The 19507-nt window shown below is 43.2% G+C and overlaps 1 protein-coding gene across 2 annotated transcripts in view; it reads right to left on the bottom strand.

Moving 5' to 3' along the window:
* The window catches only part of Lims1 (LIM zinc finger domain containing 1), a 113192-nt gene extending 95627 nt beyond the window's left edge, over positions 1-17565 (bottom strand). The window contains exon 1 of one of the 2 annotated variants that reach the window (XM_057751095.1): positions 17426-17565. In XM_057751095.1, coding sequence (XP_057607078.1) covers positions 17426-17457 — 32 coding nt within the window. In that variant the 5' untranslated portion in view covers positions 17458-17565. Of the gene's footprint in view, positions 1-1756; positions 1822-17425 lie in introns of those variants that run through there. The other variant, XM_057751097.1, reaches the window with a different exon arrangement.
* Positions 17566-19507: the final 1942 nt, after the last annotated feature.

Raw genomic sequence — 19507 nt, 5'->3', positions numbered from 1 at the left:
GTCTACAAGAGCTAGTTCCAGGACAGGCTCCAAAACCACAGAGAAACCCTGTCTCGAAAAAAAAAAAAAAGAGGGAAGGAAGCAAGGAAAAGAAAGGGAAGGACAGAAGAGAGGGAAAAATGATGAGATGGTTTTAAAAGACCCAATTCAGGTCAGGCAATGGAGGTACACACTGTTAATCCCAGCACAGAGGCAGGTGAATCTCCTTGAGTTAAGGGTCAGCCTAGTCTACATAGTGAGATCCAGGACAGTCAGAGCTATACAGCAAAAACCTGTCTCAAAAATAAACAAAACAAAACCAAGAAAGACCCAAATCTGTTCCATGAGTTAACACAGTCTGGCAGCGTCCTAAGACCATCATCACATTGTATATCTGGTCAGGCTGCCCACCAGTGGGGCTCTGGATTTCATAAACTGGCATAATCCTTTAACCGTATGTGGACAGACATGGACTAACACTGGTAACAAATTATTCTGGTATACAGCAAATACAGAGCTTTCTACACACAAAACAGAGTAACTAATGGTGAAAAAAAATCATGCTTTATCTCTAACAGCAAGAAATTCTCTACAAGCAGCAAAAGGACATACTTTAGAGAAAAAGCTGTCCCCAGCAGTACTAAACCAAGAGCTACCTAACCTGTCCTGGACTTCAGTAGCTTAATAAAGCTTGGTGAAACATCAGGCAGTTTGCTTGGTTTCAGAATAACCAGATTTTTATTTATTTTATTTTCAAAACAAGGCCTCGATATGCAGTTCTGGCTGTTCTGGAACTAACTTTGTAGACCAGGCTGGCTATGAACTCACAAAGATCCAGCTGCCTCTGCTTCCCAAGAGCTGGGATTAAAGGCATGAGACACTATGCTCCCCCCCCCCCAAGAATAAACAGTTTAAATATTTTGCTCCCCAGTACTAAGCAGACTTCTGAGAAGGAGTTTAATGCCATAGAAACATAACGACAGGATTCAGGATTCTCTTTCACCTTACCAGTTACCAGCCATTCTGTGAGGAGACAAGAATGCTCTGGTTTTAGTTAGTTCATCTGAAAATAGGAAGATGGCAATAGCTTGGTTTTTCTACAAAAGCTGCAGAAATTAAATAACACGATACAGGATACAGAAGAAGAATCTAATAAAGAAATTCAAGCTGGGCGGTGGTGGCGCACGCCTTTAATCCCAGCACTCGGGAGGCAGAGGCAGGCAGATCTCTGTGAGTTCGAGGCCAGCCTGGTCTACCAAGGGAGTTCCAGGACAGGCTCCAAAGCTATAGAGAAACCCTGTCTGAAAAAAACCAAAAAAGAAAGAAAGAAAGAAAGAGAGAGAGAGAGAGAGAGAGAGAGAGAGAGAGAGAGAGAGAAAGGAAAGAAAGAAAGAAAGAAAGAAAGAAAGAAAGAAAGAAAGAAAGAAAGAAAAAAAAGAAAGAAAGAAAGAAATCCAAATGTTCCCCAGTGTTCAAGATTATCTAGCTGGAGATTAGGTTTGCCTATATATAGTTCAGAGATTATTGTATACATTCAAATTGCAAATCAACTGGCCCACGACTCTTCCACATACTATCAAATCTATCAGAGTCCAGAGCAGTAGCTGTGGTGTGTGCAAAAGGCAGGTCTCCAGAGATTCCGGGGAAGCTGGCTTGGATCTACAGTAGCCAGCCTGCATGTGCAGTATCATGTTCCTTAGCAGTTTATGAAGTTTATCAGGATCATCTGCAAAGTAAAAAAATTCTTTCCAAACAGCAAGAATACCCCCAAACTTACTTCAGTGTCTGCTGTCATCATTTCCAGCCAAAGAGAACAGGGCTATTTTCTAAAGCCTCCACTTAAGATTCTGTGATCCTCACCCTGGCCTCGGAGAAACTGTAGCCCAGCTAGGGCTTCTAACAAAGGCTCCATTATCATGACTCCCTTTAAATCCTGCCAAGTGTGAGCCACAGTCCTCAGTTGGCTCTGCAACTTTACACAGCACTGGCCACTGGCCATTTGCAGCAACCACACAGCAACAATTATTTAAGGGCACCAAGTTGGGTGGTGGTGGTGTACACCTTAAATCCCAGCACTAGAACTCAGAAGGTAGCAGCAGATAGATCTGAGTTTGAGGCCAGTTTGGTCTACAGAGTAAGTTCCAGGACAGTCAGGGTTACACAGAGAAACTCTTGTCTTGAAATGCCAAGAAACACAGGGGGAGATGGAGGGGGAAAGGGAAAGAGGGAAGGAGGGAGAACTGTCTCAGAAGAGTATAATTGTGTCATCTGGAAGGCCATGCCTGCCCTGATTGGGGGCAGACAAGAAAAGGGTTCTTACAAATTGTTCTAGGAGAAGGTCCAGTAAGCTTTCTCATGAGGATGGCCTCATGCATATAAATTCTAATTCTTTACGGGACTCTCTTTAACAGCTTACAGATTCCAGCAGTGATTTCTGATGCTGAGGTCTGTCTAGACCCACCTTGGCTTATTTATTAGCTAGAACCATGATGCAAAGGTCTTATATGAAAAGTCTTCATTTTACCTCAATCTACCTCTATGCCTCATAAGCATGAATAAATATTTTTTGGTATTTACAATTAATTTACAATGGAGCAAATCTGATCAGCACTACATTAATCTGACACCTCCCATAGTGAGGTAGCTTGGAAACATCTTGTATGAGGACCTGATATCCTGTCCCAGTCTCTCAGTCTGTTTCTTTCTCTTTTCTTTCAGTAAAGGAACTTGCTGTGTGGCTCGGGTTGGCCTCCAATTTACAATCCCTCCTCTTTATTCTCCCAAGTGCCTGGACAGCAGTTATATACCACCTCACCTAGCTATTTTTTATCATGTAAACTTGAACAGCTTTACTGTTCCGCTTCTTTTAGACTAAAATACTCTTTTCGACCTCACATGGACCACTCTCCTGAAGTCCTACTATAGATCTATTTGACTACAAAATTCTTTTCTTCCATGTTCCCACCACTTTGTCTGTCTGTGCCCCACTCCAAGACATGTCTCTTTATGTAACCCAATATACCTTCAAACTCTTTAAGGACTCCGGCTGGCCTTGAGAACTCATGATCCTGCTGTTTTAGTTTCTTTAGTCATAGTATTACAGAATAGCACCATTATGCCTGTCTTCCTTATAAGGGCCAGTGAGATGGCTTAGTGTGTAAAAGCACTTGCTGCACAAATCTGGCAACCTGAGTTTGATCTTTGGAACCCAACTAAAAGTGTAAAAAAAAGAGAACCAACTCCACAGAGATGCCCTCTGATGTCCCATAAACCACACAATGCACACTCAGACGCATATCGTGCATACATACACAATAATAACAACAACTTTTTGTTTTGTTTATTGAGACAGGGTTTCTCTGTAAAGCCCTGGCTGTCCTGAAACTCACTCTGTAGACCAGGCTGGCCTTGTACTCAAGAGATCTAAATGCCTCTGCCTCCTGAGTGCTGGAATTAAAGGTGTGTGCACCACTACCACCCAGCTAATAACTTTAAAAAAATTCTTTATTATAGATGGGGTACATCCTAGTAAGCACTAATTTCTTTAATTTTAGTGTGTGTGTGTGTGTGTGTGTGTAAGAGAGAGAGAGAAAGAGAGAGAGAGATGCTTAGGATTGAATCTAAGGCCTCGTGCATGTTAAACACATATCTTAACACCAAATACCATGCTCAGACTCTAGTTTGTTTAAGGATTAGCCAAAAATTAGGTAAAATGTGGACATTTATTATTTTTTCTAATCCATTTCTGCATTTCTCCTTAGGAAAGAGTGAATATAGAAGCCTTGAGGGCTGGGGATATAGCCCAAAAGTGGACTATTTCCCTACTAGGCACAGGACCCTGGGGTTCAAATCTCTATTAATCTGGATTAATAAAGAGGAGAAAATTTAATAAATAGGAGGGGGAAAACCCTGACTTCAGAGACCAAGGAGGAGCACATGTCCAAATAAGGTCAGGCAGACTGCTCCACTGCAATATGGGAGACTTCAGCCAAGCGAGAAGCATGACGCACACGCGGGGTTGACGCAAGAGAGATAACCTGAAGAGGCTGACTAAGAGGCCTGGTCTTTCCTTTGTCTTGACCTAACTTAGCTTCTCACTAAGTGCCTTCTTAACTTATGTTTGGAAAATTGTTTGCTGCTGTTTACAACCAGGACAACAGACAAGAGACAGCAAAGTGCCAGAGATAAAAGAAGCACTTGAGTGCTTCCCTGTATGGTAGAGTCAGCTTTAAAAATACAGTAGGAGCCTTGCAGTCCAAAGTTCAACCCTCCAGCATTGCAGTTCTGTGACTAACCCAGGGCAATGGTTAGATGTAGCATGCCTTAGAGCTACTCTTGCTGTGACGAAACACCATGACTAAAGCAACTTGGGGAGGACAAGGGTTTATTTGGCTTATGCATTCACATTACTGCTCATCACTAAACAAAAGCAGGACAGGAGCTGATGCAGAGGCCATTCAGGGATGCTGTTCCCCATGGTTTGCTCAGTCTGATTTCTTATAGAACCCAGAACCACTCGCCCAGGGATAGCACCACTCACAATGGGTTGGGCCCTCCCCATCAATCACTAAGAAAATACCTACAGGCTTGCCTACAGTCCAATCTTGTGAAGACATTTTCTCAACTGAGGCTACCTACTCTCTGATGATTTAGCTTGTGTCAAGTTGACATAAAAGTCATCAGCACACAACATATATTTTCTATTTTCTAGGTCCTTCTGATAACATTAAATCATTCATTTGCTCCTCTTATGGCCAACAAAGGTGCCATTTAGGATATCAAAGAAACAGGCCCCACAAATTTCATTTATTTATTTATTTCGAGAAAGGGTCTCACTGTGTAGCACTAGCTGGCCTGGAACTCACTCTGTAGCCTCAGACACACAGAGGTCCTCCTGCATCTGCCTCCCATATGCTGGGAGTGTGGGTTTGTCACCACACTCAGACAGAAGTGGAAGAACCCAAAATAAACACGGCCAGCTCTGCTACACATTGACAAGTCAAGATTCTGGCCAGGATAGTTCCTTGACATTTCAACCACACTTAACACTTTAGAAACTCTAATCTTCTTTACATGTGTAAAGGAAAATTACTGCAAATAGAAGAAAGCTGAAGAAGAAGATAAAACCAAAGCCTTCGTTTGACCAAAACTCCAGTCTGTTTGAATCAGAAGAATAAGCTATAGACGTCCCCAACCCTGCGTGCTGGGAACTAACTGAGTCCAGCTACCATCCAGCTAAATCACCAACCCCATATGAAAGCTCGGGATCACCTAACACTTCAGTTGCTGTGACAAAATACCATGACCACGCCAAGTTATTCTTATTCATCTTATACCAAGGGTAAAAGCCATCATGGCTGGGAGGCATGCAGCAAGTGACAGGCATGGTGGCAGGAGCAGGAGCAGGAAGCAGGAGAGAACTGGAAGTGCAGCAAGTCTGTGCACTCTCAAAGCTGCCTCTAGTGCCATCCTTCCTCCACCAAGCTCACTCACACCTCCTCAACCTCCCCAGACAGACCACCAAATGAGGATCAAGTGTGTTCAAGTACCCCAGCCTTCTGGGAACATCTCTCATCAAACCACCAGAGGACATGAAGTCAGAGGCACTACAAATAAATCAACAAACAAAAAATTGGTAAAATGTAACAATTATGAACGTTACAAAAATGCTCAAAACTACTAGGAAATAAAGAAAATAATCAAGCATCTAAAAAATATAAACCATGTTCAAGGAGAATTAACTAATTCTAAAATACAAGATTTTTAATGTCTAGAAAATAAAACACTGTAATACAAATCACACTAATATAATAAAGATTACATTTAAAAACACACACACTGATAAAACCCTGATTCTTTCAATGGATGTAGAAAGAGGTCTAAAATTTAATTCCTCTTTATGATTAAAAAAATAAGTAAATACCCCATCATCTAATAAAGGACAGCAACAAAAATAGCTAGATATATCCAAATATATATAAATATAACAATTTTTGTTATACATCTTATATGCTTACTTATATGCTTGCACAGAAGTTTCTTCTAGTATTTTTTTGTTTTCCCCTAGCACTGGGGATTAAATCCACTCATTCTCATTTGATAAGCAAGTACTCTACCACTGAACTACACCCCCAGCCTCTTTGACATTTCCTTTTGAGATGTGGGGTTTTTTTTAGATTTATTTATTTTATGTATATGAGTGCTCTATCTGCAGGCACACCTTTATGTCAGAAGAGGGCATCAAATCTCACTATAGATGGTTGTGAGCCTCCATGTGGTTGCTGGGAATCAAACTCAAGACCTTTGGAAGAGCAGTTAGTGCTCTTAACCCCTGAGGCATCTCTCCAGCCCCATGGCAACTCCTATAAAATAAAGTATTAATTGAAGCTGCCTCACAGTTTCGGAGGTTTAGTCCATTATCATCATGGCAGGGAGCAGGGTGACATGCAGACAGACATTGTGCTGTAGAAGAAAGCTGAGAATTTTATATTCAGGTCTACATTCAGGAAGAGAGAACCACTGGGCCTGGCTTAGCCTTTTGAAACCTCAAAACCGACCCCCAATGACACACTTATTCCAACAAGGTCACACCTCGTAATCTTTCTCAATTAGAACCACCCCCTAATGACTAAGCATTCAAATACATAGCCTATAGAGGCTGCTCTTATTCAAACCACCACAGTTCTGAAGTTTCTAGCCAGGGAAACGAGGCAAGAAAAAGTAAAAAGGCATCCAGATGAGCAAGGACAAAATGAAACTATAAGTAATGTACTCTTGTACTTTTTTTTGTTTTGTTTTTTTGAGACAGGACAGGGTTTCTCTGTAGCTTTGGAGCCTGTCCTGGAACTAGCTCTTGTAGACCAGGTTGGCCTAGAACTCACAGAGATCCGCCTGCCTCTGCCTTCTGAGTGCTGGGATTAAAGGTGTGCGCCACCACCCGTCCAGCCAATACTGTACATTTAAAAGTCCAACAAAATAGTCAGACAAACAGCCATTAGAGCTGCATAGTAGAATAAAAAATAAGTCATATACCTGTCAGAATCATAAGAAATCACTGAAACTTTTTGTCTTTTGTTAAATTCAATACAGAGCCCTGTAGTAAATTAGATATTATTTTCTATACTTCACCAAAATGTCCTTTGTGATAAACACCACTACCAGACAGTAATATAGGATAGTTTTAACCTGGTATATAACATACTCACAATAAAAACACTACTATAAAGCATAAATAAAGATAGGTAAACAGACATCTGCAGGTTTTTATTCTGTGTACAGATCTGGTGAATGTCCAAAGCCTCTCAGTATTAATTAGCCAGCACTTGAAATAAAGAAGCCACATCATCATCCTCTCCACAACCTCAATTCTGTTCACTTTTATGGATTTGTTTGAACTGCTTTGCTGTATTTCAGTTTAATTTTGCATCTATAAAATTCATCCAATTTTTGATTTTCTAATTTATTGGAATATAAGTTTTTAAGGTGTGTCCTTATAGTTTTCTGAATTTCATTAGTATCTGCTGTAATCTCTCCCTTTTCATCTCCAATTTTACTAATTTTAGTTGTCATTCTCTTCCATTGGTTAGTTTGGGTAAGGGCTTGCCAATCTTTAATTTTTTTTCTTTTTAATTTCATATATAGGAGCTGGAGAAGATGGCTCAGCAGTTAAGACACTAGATGTTCTTCTAGGGGACCTGGGTTCCCAGCATCAACATAGTGGTTCACAACCATCTGTAACTCCAGTTCCACGGGCTCCAACATCCTTTTCTGGTCTCTGTACATATGTGGTATTCAGAAATACATGCAGGCAAACACCCACACACTTAAAATAATTTTGAAAATTTCATACTGCTGGGCATGATGACATACACCTTTAACCCCAGCACTCAGGAGAGACAGTAGGTGATCTCTGAGATCCAGGACAGCAAGATCTACAAATCAAGCTCCAGGACAGCCAGGACTACAGAGTGAGACCCTGTCTCAAAACAATAGCAACATGTACTACATTTACATTACCCCAACTCCTCCCGTACCTCCCCACTTCTCAGATTTATGGCCTCCTTTTCTTTAATTATTACTGTCATATGTATGCATGTGACAACCTGCTGTATATGTTTTTAGGGCTGACCACATGATATTGAATAACCAGTTAGAGGGATTGCCCCTGAGGAAGACTGAGTCTCCTTCTTTCAGTAGTCAGTCACTGCCTGTAGTTATCTATTTAGGAGTGGGGCCCTGTGAAGACTTCCCTCATCTAGGTTAGCATGTCAACCAGTGTTTAGGCGACCACACTTTTGAGATTTCTAGAGTGCAGCTTCCTTGTCATACAGAGAAGACATAACCTTGCAGCACACTTCCTGATCCTCTAGCTCTTATAATCTTTCTACGTCCGTCTTTTCTCTGTGTTCCCTGAGCCTCAAGAATATGGGTTGTACTAGATGCCCTTCAATGGAAGAATGGATGAAGAAAGTATGGAACATATACATATTAGAGTACTACTCAGCAGTAAAAAACAATGACTTCTTGAATTTTGCATGCAAATGGACGGAAATAGAAAACACTATCCTGAGTGAGGTAAGCCAGACCCAAAAAGAGGAACATGGGATGTACTCACTCATAATTGGTTTCTAGCCTTAAATAAAAGGACATTGAGCCTATAATTCGTGATCCTAGAGAGGCTAAAGAAGGTGAACCCAAAGAAAAACATATAGTCATCCTCCTGGATATTAACCTTCATCAGGCGATGAAAGGAGACAGAGACAGAGTCCAACATTGGAGCACTGGACTGAAATCCCAAGGTCCAAATCAGGAGCAGAAGGAGAGAGCACGAGCAAGGAACTCAGGACCGCGAGGGGTGCACTCACACACTGCGACAACGGGGATGTTCTATTGGGAACTCACCAAGGCCAGCTGGCCTGGGTCTGAAAAAGCATGGGATAAAACTGGACTCGCTGAACACAGCGGACAATGAGGACTGCTGAGAAGTCAAGAACAATGGCACTGGGTTTTGATCCTACTGCACGTACTGGCTTTGTGGGAGCCTAGGCTGTTGGGATGTTCACCTTACTAGACCTGGAAGGAGGTGGGAGGTCCTTGGACTTCCCACAGGGCAGGGAACCCTGACTGCTCTTCGGGCTGACTAGAGAGGGGGAGTTGATTGGGGGAGGGGGAGGGAAATGGGAGGCGGTGTCGGGGAGGAGACAGAAATCTTTAATAAATAAATAAATAAATTTTAAAAAAATGGGTTGTATAACAGATTTATCAGTTGGAGCTGGACACCCTACAGCCAGTTGTTCTCTGAATTTTGATCAATTGTGGCTTTCTGTAATAGTCTCCATATGATACAAAAAGAAACTTATTAAATAAGGGGGGAAGCCACACTCATTGTGAGTATAAGGATAAATATTTAGAATACAGGTAGACATTATATAGTTTAGGGAAATGGCAGTAGTAGATCCCCTCTAAGTCAGATGCTCTGCCTCCTGAGCCATAAGTAATTAGCTAGGCTTATACTACCAGGCCGCCTGAATTCTGTTCTATTGACCTGGCCTTACATCCAATTAGATGGCTGATAGAAACAAAGTAAAAGGAAGAGTAAAGAGAACTGGAGCAGTGGAGACAGGTAGGCATAAGACAGTTTAGAGTAAAGGCAGAGTGAGAAGAGTGTGGTAACGGGGGATAGACCTCAGTTAGCACAGGGCTCACCTAGCACTCACAGAGCCCGGGCTCAATCCCCAGTACTGTACGAGCCAAGTTTGATAGTGCATACCTATAACCTGAGCAACTGGGAGGGAGAAGCAGGAGGATCAAGAGTTCAAGGTCCTCAGTTACACAGCAAATCTGAGGATTGCATGGGAAAATAAATAAGGAAGGAAAGTTTAAAAAAATGTGCTACCAGCTAACTGACAATAGTCTCATCTATCAGGAGGCTGAAGTATACAGACTCCACAAGCCAGGTCAGCCTATGTTCTTTGGGAAAGCCTATTGTAAGGAAAATGAAAAAGAATAAAGTGAAAGGGAGAGAAGAAAGGAGGAGGAAGAGAAATAGTTATGGTGGTCTCAAGTGGCAAGATGGCTCAGTGGATAAAGGTGCTTGCAGTCAAGCCTAGGGAATTGAGTTTGATTCCCAGGATCCACATAGTGGAAGGAGAGAATCGATGGTAGAGAAAATGCTACCATCAAATGAACCCGTAGGCAAGCCTGTGGGGCATTTTCTTTCTTTCTTTCTTTCTTTCTTTCTTTCTTTCTTTCTTTCTTTCTTTCTTTCTTCCTTCCTTCCTTCCTTCCTTCCTTTCTTTCTTTTTTTTTTTTTTTTTTTTTTTTTTGAATTTTCGAGACAGGGTTTCTCTGTAGCTTTTTTTTGGTTCCGGTCCTGGAACTAGCTCTTGTAGACCAGGCTGGCCTCGAACTCACAGAGATCCACCTGCCTCTGCCTCCCAAGTGCTGGGATTAAAGGCGTGCGCCACCACCGCCCAGCTAATGGGGCATTTTCTTGACATGAAAGGGTCCATTCCAGTGTGGTGGTGCCATCTCTGAGCAGGCATTCCTGGACTACATAAGAAAGCAAGCTGAGGGCTGGAGAGATGACTCAGAGGTTAAGAGCACTGACTTTCCTTCCAGAGGTCCTGAGTTCAATTCCCAGCAACCACATGGTGGCTCACAACCATCTGTAATGAGATCTGGTGCCCTCTTCTGGCATGTAGGCACACATGCAGACAGAACATTGTATACATAATAAATAAATAAATCTTAAAAAAAAAAAAAAAAGCAAGCTGAACAAGATGAGAGGCAAAGCCGGGCGGTGGTGGCGCACGCCTTTAATCCCAGCACACGGGAGGCAGAGGCAGGCGGATCTCTGTGAGTTCGAGACCAGCCTGGTCTACAAGAGCTAGTTCCAGGACAGGCTCCAAAACCACAGAGAAACCCTGTCTCGAAAATCCAAAAAAAAAAAAAATGAGAGGCAAGCCAGCAAGCAGTGTTCCTCCACAGTTTCTGCCTTCAGGTTCCTGCTTTGCCTTCCCCTGATGAGAGACTAACCAATAAGCCAAATAAACTCTTCTCTCCCTAAATTACTTTTGGTCATGGCATTTTATGACAGAAGAGAGGAACTTAATATACACATACACAAAATAAATTTTTAAAAAAGTGTGAAAACAGCCTACAATATTAATTCTTTTTTAAAATAAAAGAAGATATAGAAGAGAAAGACAGAATAAAAGACTGGGGTAGAGCTGGCCTGTCAAATTAATATAGGTTATTAAATAAAGAAGGGATACAGTTAAATGGGGAGAGGGCTGCATGAAGTTAAGAGTCTGAATGCAGTCTCACTTGCAAGCTGGTTCCAGTCTCCAATCTCTTGGGCTTCCTTTCATACCCCTGGGCAATCTTCTGTGAGGTCTGGTCACAGAAACTAACTAGTTCTATCAGTCTTTCATAGATTGATGATCACACATCAGAATGGTTCTGCAGGTGTCAGGCTAAAAAGGCTATTCATGTTGGGGCAGTTCTTTGCAAGGTCAGGTCAGGGACGCTGGTCCCAGAAGTGAGCAGTATCTTAGGGGGTGGTTTATAGATGCTGGTCATACTGTTGGGAATCTGGGTGTGAATGCTGGATTTGTTCCTAAGTGGCCATTACCAGTGCTGAAGACCACAATACAATCTACGTTGGAAATTTGAGAAGGTATCGTCTACTGCTGTTGACTGTAGTCTCTGGTTGTTGACTTTGTTCTGAAGTCTATTTTATCTAACACTTCTCTGATTGGTATTAATAAAGTTTCCCTTAAGCTACTTTAATTAATGTTATCAAAATGTATGTTTTCTCATCTTTTTTACTTTCAATTGCCTATACTGTTAAACATAAGGTAAACTTCCTGTAAAAAAAGAAAAACATGTATTTGAATCATTTTTTAAAAATCTACATAATCAAAATCTGTCTCTTAACTGGTCTATTTAGCCTCTCTAATATAATAGGCTTTCTCTTCCTGACTCAGGGTTACAATAAAATATTAAATTTTTTAAAATAACAGTTCCATAGTTCCCTGACACGCAGAAATTTTTGTACAGATAGGGTAATTTTTTTTACTTCCTCTTCTTGTTCCCCAGTTCTTTCTTCAATTAATCAAACCCATCCATCCTGATTTTCATTTTCTTTGGGTTTTTTTTAGTCAACGTTGCACTTGTAAAGCTTCCGTTTGGTTCCTTATTCAATTTCTTTAAAATTGCTCACTGAAGCATTTTTATTATGACTGGTTTAAGGTCTTTGACAGATATTTCTAATTTCTCATTAACTCATGTCGGTATCTATTATCTAATTAATTAAAGACAGAATCTTACTATTGTAGCCCTGGCTAGCCTGGAACTTATGTAGACCACGCTGGTCTTAAGACTCCGAGATCCACGTGCCTCTTTCTCTTGAGTGTTGGAATTAAATGCATGCCCCACCACAACCTTCTATCAGATCTTTTCAATTCTTAAAAAGACACATTATTTTTCTACTAAAACATGAACATTTTTACATTACATCATGGTATGGATCTTACGTGAACTTCATGTTTTAGCCTCCTTCTGTGGTATATCTCTGAAATGTAAACTGCCTTATTGTTGCCAGGTGGAGAAATAAGTCCAGGTTCTATCTTTGCCCTCTGTTCACATTCAAGAAGTGGACTCAAGCCGGGCGGTGGTGGCGCACGCCTTTAATCCCAGCACTTGGGAGGCAGAGGCAGGCGGATCTCTGTGAGTTCGAGACCAGCCTGGTCTACAAGAGCTAGTTCCAGGACAGGCTCCAAAACCACAGAGAAACCCTGTCTCGAAAACCAAAAATAAAGCAGTAGAATAAAAAAAAAAATTGATCCCATCCTACATTTCCAAAACCCTCCTCAGAGACAGCTAATGCTTTTGTCCTGTATCTTATTCTAGCCTACTGCTCTTCACACATCCCAGTAAGGCCCTAAACTTCTGGGTGTCCTAGGATCCTGGTTCTCCCACTGTCCCACGCACTGGATCAGCAATCACAGCTTCCTAATCAATTTCTACCCCCATCTGTCAGCATGCACATTGTTGCCTAGCACTACTTTCCATTTTCACTAAGGGGCCAGCACTCATTACTTCCCAGTATCAAATCCCCCCTCACGGGAGGCCCTACTCGGAGCTCACGGTTCAGCGCTTGCTGTAGCTACAGTTTCCCACCCTCTACTAAGTCTGCAGGGGTGTGGCTGCAGAGATGGCTCGGCGCTGGCTGCTCACAACCAATGGTAACACAACACCTGCTTCTGCACTGCAACATGACGCTGACACACATACATACAGGTAAAACACCCATACACATTAAAAAAAAAAAAAAAAAGTTAGTGTGCCGGGCGGTGGTGGCGCACGCCTTTAATCCCAGCACTCGGAAGGCAGAGGCAGGGGGATCTCTGTGAGTTCGAGGCCAGTTTGGTCTACAAGAGCTAGTTCCGGGAAAGGTTCCAAAACCACAGAAAAATCCTGTCCAAAAAAAAAAAAAAAAACACTCATTAAAGCTTGAAAAGGTCCTTAAAGCAGGAAAAATATCCAGTCCTCTCATGCACATGCACACACCAAGCTCCACTACTGAAATATCTGATGCCGTCAAATAAAGGAAATGAAATGACATCAGGATGAGGGGGCATAAAACCTCTACTGGTGGAGGCTGGAAAGATGGTTCATCAGTTAAGGGCACTGGCTACTCTTGCAGAGGACACAGGTTCCATTTCCAGCACCAACATGGTGGCTCACAACTTCTGCAACTCCAGTTCCAGGGGACCCAGTGCTGTCTGAGGGCACTTACTCACAGGGTCCACATACATACATGCAAACAAACACCCATACACAAAATTAAGAACAACAACAATAACAACAAACCCTACTGCTATTACTAGAGAAGGGTTAGCGTAAGACAACAGGCTGTGTGATTCTTGCTTTATATAGCTTACGGCTTTAGAAATACAATGAGGCAACAGTTCAGTAGGTAATGTAAATAAATGTTATTCCTGAGTTGGAAATCCACAGCTTAGAGTAGTTGTGGGAACTGTAAAAGCAACAAGTAGTTTGATGTTTTTCCTGTTATTTTAGTCGAATCCTACCTACAAATATGGTCTGCACTGAGACATACTTAAATGATTATCTAAACAAATACACATTATTGAAATATACTTGAGAAATTAAGCTCTGCTTTCCCATTATGGATTTTGGAAGTTGCTGAGTGTCTCCACCTGAAGGACAGGCTCTGAGCTCTCCCAAGGAAGGAGAGAAAGCTCACTTCCAGTACCCACACTTAGCAACTTATAAAGAACTACCGAGGAGATGAGCCAGGAGGCTCACATAGAGGAAGAGAGTACAAATGCTAAAATCAATACAGCACAATTCCGTAATAAATAAATAACCAAACAAGTAAGGGCACAATTCTGATGGATCATTTTCTCTACTGCAGAGCACAGAACAAGTAAAGAACTAAGGTGCTCAGCGCTGGAATATTAGCTCAGGTGGTAGAGTGCTTGCCTTATATACATAAAGCTCTGGGATGGACGCCAGCACTGCATAAACCCGTGTGATACATGGATGATTTTAATTCCAGCATTCAAGCCATCCTTGGCTACACAGTAAGTTCAAGGCTAGCCTAGGCTATGAGACCCTATCTAAAAAAAAAAAAGAAAAAGAAAAACCCAAGCAAACATCCCACATGACCTGTTTCCCTACTTCACAAGCAGAAACAGAACATTGCAAATTTAGAGAGACACTAATGTCACAGCAGTTTTCCTCTGCATAACGGCACTGCCCTACAGGAGCCGAGGACCTATGGTTGCTCTTCAAGTCTTAGTTCTTAAGTCGCTAAGAATAAAAAGTCCATACTACAATACTCCTTCAGGAAATACTTTGGGAGTGGAGCGAGATGGTTCAGTGGTTGAGAACACACACTGCTCTTCCAGAAGACCCACGTTCGATTCCTAGCACCTACATCAGGTATCTCATAACCACCTGTAACTCCAGTCCCAGAGGATCTTCTGGTTTCTTTTGAACCTGCACTCACATGCACACACTCATACACAAATTCACACACATAGATCTCATTAAAAATAACAAAAAAAAAATATTTTGAAGGCAGTGAGAGTTTAGCCAAATTCTTTACATACAGGATAAGAATGTCATTTTCCCTTTAAGAGTCCTTAGGCCGGGCGGTGGTGGCGCACGCCTTTAATCCCAGCACTCGGGAGGCAGAGGCAGGCGGATCTCTGTGAGTTCGAGTCCAGCCTCGTCTACAAGAGCTAGTTCCAGGACAGAAACCAAAAGCTACGGAGAAACCCTGTCTCGACAAATCCAAAAAAAAAAAAAAGAGTCCTTGATGAACCAGCACAGTCACAGACACAATTACCATACAATATGCAAAGTGCATCCTCTTCGCCATTCATTTCACAGAAAGGGAAAGCATATGTTCATACTAAAACCTACACACGAACATCTACAGTAACTATAAGACTGCAACAAACGGCTGCAGACCTGTCCGCTCAGCAAACAAGCTATGGTACAGGCCGCGAAAACTACAATCCCACTTAACCGAGGTGCTCAGAGGTTAAATCCAAAGAGAAGCAGAATGGCAGTTGCCAAGAGCTGGGGGGACACAAGGAACGGTGAACTGTCCAACTGTGTAAAGGAAGGTCAGTTCTGTAGATGTCTCATGACGATGGTATGGACATACCGATATGGATATCCGTAATGCCGAAGAAACAAAACGGCGCGGACGGCACACACAGCGGTCAAATTTGTAACCCCAGCACTCAAGAAGTTAGGCAGGAGGATCACTGACAAATTCAAAGCCTGTTTAAGAGTGAGTGAGATCTGGGGTGAGCAGGGGATGGGATCAGGAAAGGCCACTAGACCAGAGACACACTCGAGGGTCCTACGCAGACACCACTATATCCTGTTCTGTATACCCATTCTTCTTTACAGCTCACATATATTTTCAATTCCCGATCGACTTAATATTTCACACATCTTTCTCGGTGACAAATGTCCATGGCAAATGCAATAACTGTCCATGACGAGTACAATGACTGTACAAATTATTAACCAGTGATCGTCTTCCTTGGTGCCTGAAACCCAGTGGTAAGTGTGCATAAAATGCTTCTGCTACATACCAAAGTAATGTGACTATCTCAAGGAAAAGCAGATGCTATGTTAAGCACTGAGCTCAAATGGAAACCCTTGAAAATACCGTTTTAGCAAAAATAACAGACACGACATCCATGGTGATTTAGACTTACATTTGGTAGACATTTCATTGAAACTGAATTTTGGGGACAACTGACAATACTTTGTTGATAATTATAAAAGTCACGATTTCCACTGAAAGTTATAATGTTGGAAAATCACCTCGAAGCCGGGCGATGGTGGCGCACGCCTTTAATCCCAGCACTTGGGAGGCAGAGGCAGGCGGATCTCTGTGAGTTCGAGACCAGCCTGGTCTACAGAGCTAGTTTCAGGACAGGCTCCAAAGCCACAGAGAAACCCTGTCTCGAAAAACCAAAAAACAAAAAAAAAAAAAACAAAAAACAAAAAAAAAAAGAAAATCACCTCGAGTTTGACAGCTCTCCTGATACTTAAGAATTTAATGAAACTGGTTGGTGGTGAGTCTAATGAACGTCATTTAGAGACGTTAATAGATGTGTTAGCATCTGGGACCTTCCTTAATGCGGTAAGCCAATATAAAGCCGTTATTATGAGTAATAGTTCCATTCAAATACAAGGCAGTTTGAGGAATTTTATGTAACCGTGAGCTCGGATTTCACATCAAAACTAGCCTTTAAGAAACAATCTTCTGAACTTCTGGCGGGAGTCACAAAGAATACCCACAATTATTTGGAAAAACTATCAGCATACTTCTCTTCAAACTGTGCAGCCATTTAAGTCCAAATTTTCCTTTAAATAGTTCATTCAAAACACACCACAACAGACAATGCAAAACGAGAACGCAGCTGCCTTTTCTATAAAGCCAGACACGAGTAGGATTTGTAAAATATGTTAATAGGCTGTTCGTCTAACTTTTCTGCTTAGGGTATACTACTTTCATTGAAATGCGTCATGCATGCTGATATACCATGGATTATTCGATGGGTAAATATTTCACACGTCCGTTTTCATTTTTAAGACAACACATGTATTTGTCTGCGTGGTCCTGAGACCCTCTCTGCCCCGTTCTTCCCATCGGTGAACTACCACGAACCAAGCTCTGGGACAGGATCTGCCCTCACACCCCGAGGCTGCACAGGACAGCTCAGCAGGACCACGAAGGCCTCTCCCGCCTCGGGCTAGGGCGGCGCGTGTCCGGGCCTCTCGCCAGCCGGAGGCCGCGCGGGCGGCAAAGGTGCCCGTCCGCCAGGCCCAGGCCCGGCGAGGCACGGGCAGCCGCCGTCCCAGAGCGCGCGCGCGCCCCTACCTGTTGGTCATCCCGGCCGCCACGCCCAGCATCTCGGCCGTCCACGCCGCGTCCGCCTGTGCCTCCGTCCCCGCCGCCGCGGCCGCACCCTCTTCCCTCGCTGCCCCGGCGAGCTGGCGACTGGAGGGCCGGCCTCAGGCAGGAAGGGGGCGGGGCGGGAGAGGAAGGCGGAGCGGGGAGAGGAGGGCGGGGCGGCCCCGCGGCCTCGAGCCGGTAGCAGCCAGCAAATGGCGGCGCTGACCACGCCCCGGAGAGCGCGTGCCTAGGCTCTCCGGGGGGCGGGGCGGAGGCGGAGAGAGGCCGGGCTGGGGCGGGGCGAAGTCCAGCGGGGGCGGGGCTGAGAACTGCATCGGTGGGGCGGCGTGCTGGGTTGTCATAGCTCCTCCTCCGTCCACCAGTTCCACTCCTTCCTCCTCCTCCTGGCGCTGAGCCTGCTTTCTCTAACTTTAGCTGTAGGCGTTTCTCCCTGGCTCCAAGCAGGCAGAGAGGCTTCTGGGTGTCCTGAGGGTTTCCTGGTCTCTCCTGGAAGTACACAGAGTCTAACCCGCCAGGAACACTTGGTAGCGTGTGACTGGTCATGGTCAAAAGACGGGGCAAGATTATCACTGGCTAGAGGCTCTAACTCAACTTGGCAGATGGGCCCCCTGATTCTTTCTGCAGGGCGAAGGGTCTGCACAGGGTCCTACCCACCCTGCGAAGGTCCCGAGGAGATTGTCCTAAGGAGGACGTCGTGCAAGCCAGCCTTCCAGGGGTGGAGGTCACATCTGGGTTGGCCACTTCCAGCCTGCGGGAGCTTGGAATGTTTAGGGTACTCTTGTTAGATGTTTAACTTTGTGGGCCTGGCCTGCAAGAGGAGTCATCAGGAGTTCAATCCCTACGGCCCTTGTAGGAGAGAATGATCTCCAATTTTCCTTTGCCCGCCAAACACATATACACAGAAATATAAATAAATGTAACGAAACAGAATTTAAGAAAATTTGCTTCCCAAAGAAAAAGAAAATCTTGCTGCTATTTTGGGATAGTTGGGTAAAAACTGGCTGCCTCTTGATTAGTGGTTTTTAGTTTCATCATAGTTATGCCGTCTGTGGAATGTACTCACCAAGCGATTCTACTGCGGTTGACCAATGTCTGCCATAAAGAAAACCCGGGAAAACATGGGATTGAATTTCTTACTCTTCAACTTGACAGTTTGTCAGAATAAAAAAGGATGTCTCCGTGACAGTTTTATTTTTGTTAAGGCTGTCAACAATCAGCCTTTAAAAACAAAATTTGATATTTGGAAGTCTTTCATATATGTGCATACGTGCACACAGACAAAGCACACGCAAAAATTTTTAAAATTATGTATATGAGTGCATGTATATCTGTGCACCACCTGTGTACCCTCAGAGACTAGAGGAAGGCATTGTATCCCCTGAAACTGGGTTGCAGGTGGTCCTGGGTGCCGTGTGGGTGCTGGGAACTAAACTGGAGTCCTCTGCAAGAGGACACGTTTCACTGCTAAGCTTTCTCCAGCCCCACAAAGAATTACTGTAAAGGATGTATTCAAAATAAATACTTAAATTTTTTTCCCCTTATTTTCCATCTTCTTTCATCTCTACCAGATAAGTATGCGATAAGAAGGCAGGGGAAATTAATTCCTGCCCCCAAGTAACAGACTAATTAGATAACTCTTATAGCTTCAGCACTGAGTTTTATTATACTTGCTTCTGGTTTTGTTATAACAGAAAAAAAAAAACTCATACTGAAGAAATCAAGAATCCAGTAGTTGCTCAATCCACAAGGCGAGATGTCCTGGCAGTCCAAGTCTGATGCTGAAGGCCTGGAGCGGTCCTGAGAGCTGCTTGTCTTCAGTCTACTGGAAGCCCAAAGAAGCTAGTTATCAGTGAAGTAATGCCACAACAGGGTGGAGAGTGAGGGCAAATAGGTGAAAAGCTAAGTTTCCTCCCATGTCCTTGTATCTGGGTGCCACCAGGAGGTGCTGCCCACATTTAGGCTTCAAATAATCTGATTTAAAAAAAAAAATCTTGGGGCAGGGGAGATGGCTCAGAGGTTAAGAGCACTGAGGTCCAAAGTTCAATT

Source organism: Chionomys nivalis, chromosome 19 (assembly GCF_950005125.1).
Source record: "Chionomys nivalis chromosome 19, mChiNiv1.1, whole genome shotgun sequence".
Taxonomy (NCBI): domain Eukaryota; kingdom Metazoa; phylum Chordata; class Mammalia; order Rodentia; family Cricetidae; genus Chionomys; species Chionomys nivalis.
The sequence above is the reverse complement of the archived record's forward strand: the minus strand, read 5'-3'. Positions and strand labels throughout refer to the sequence as shown.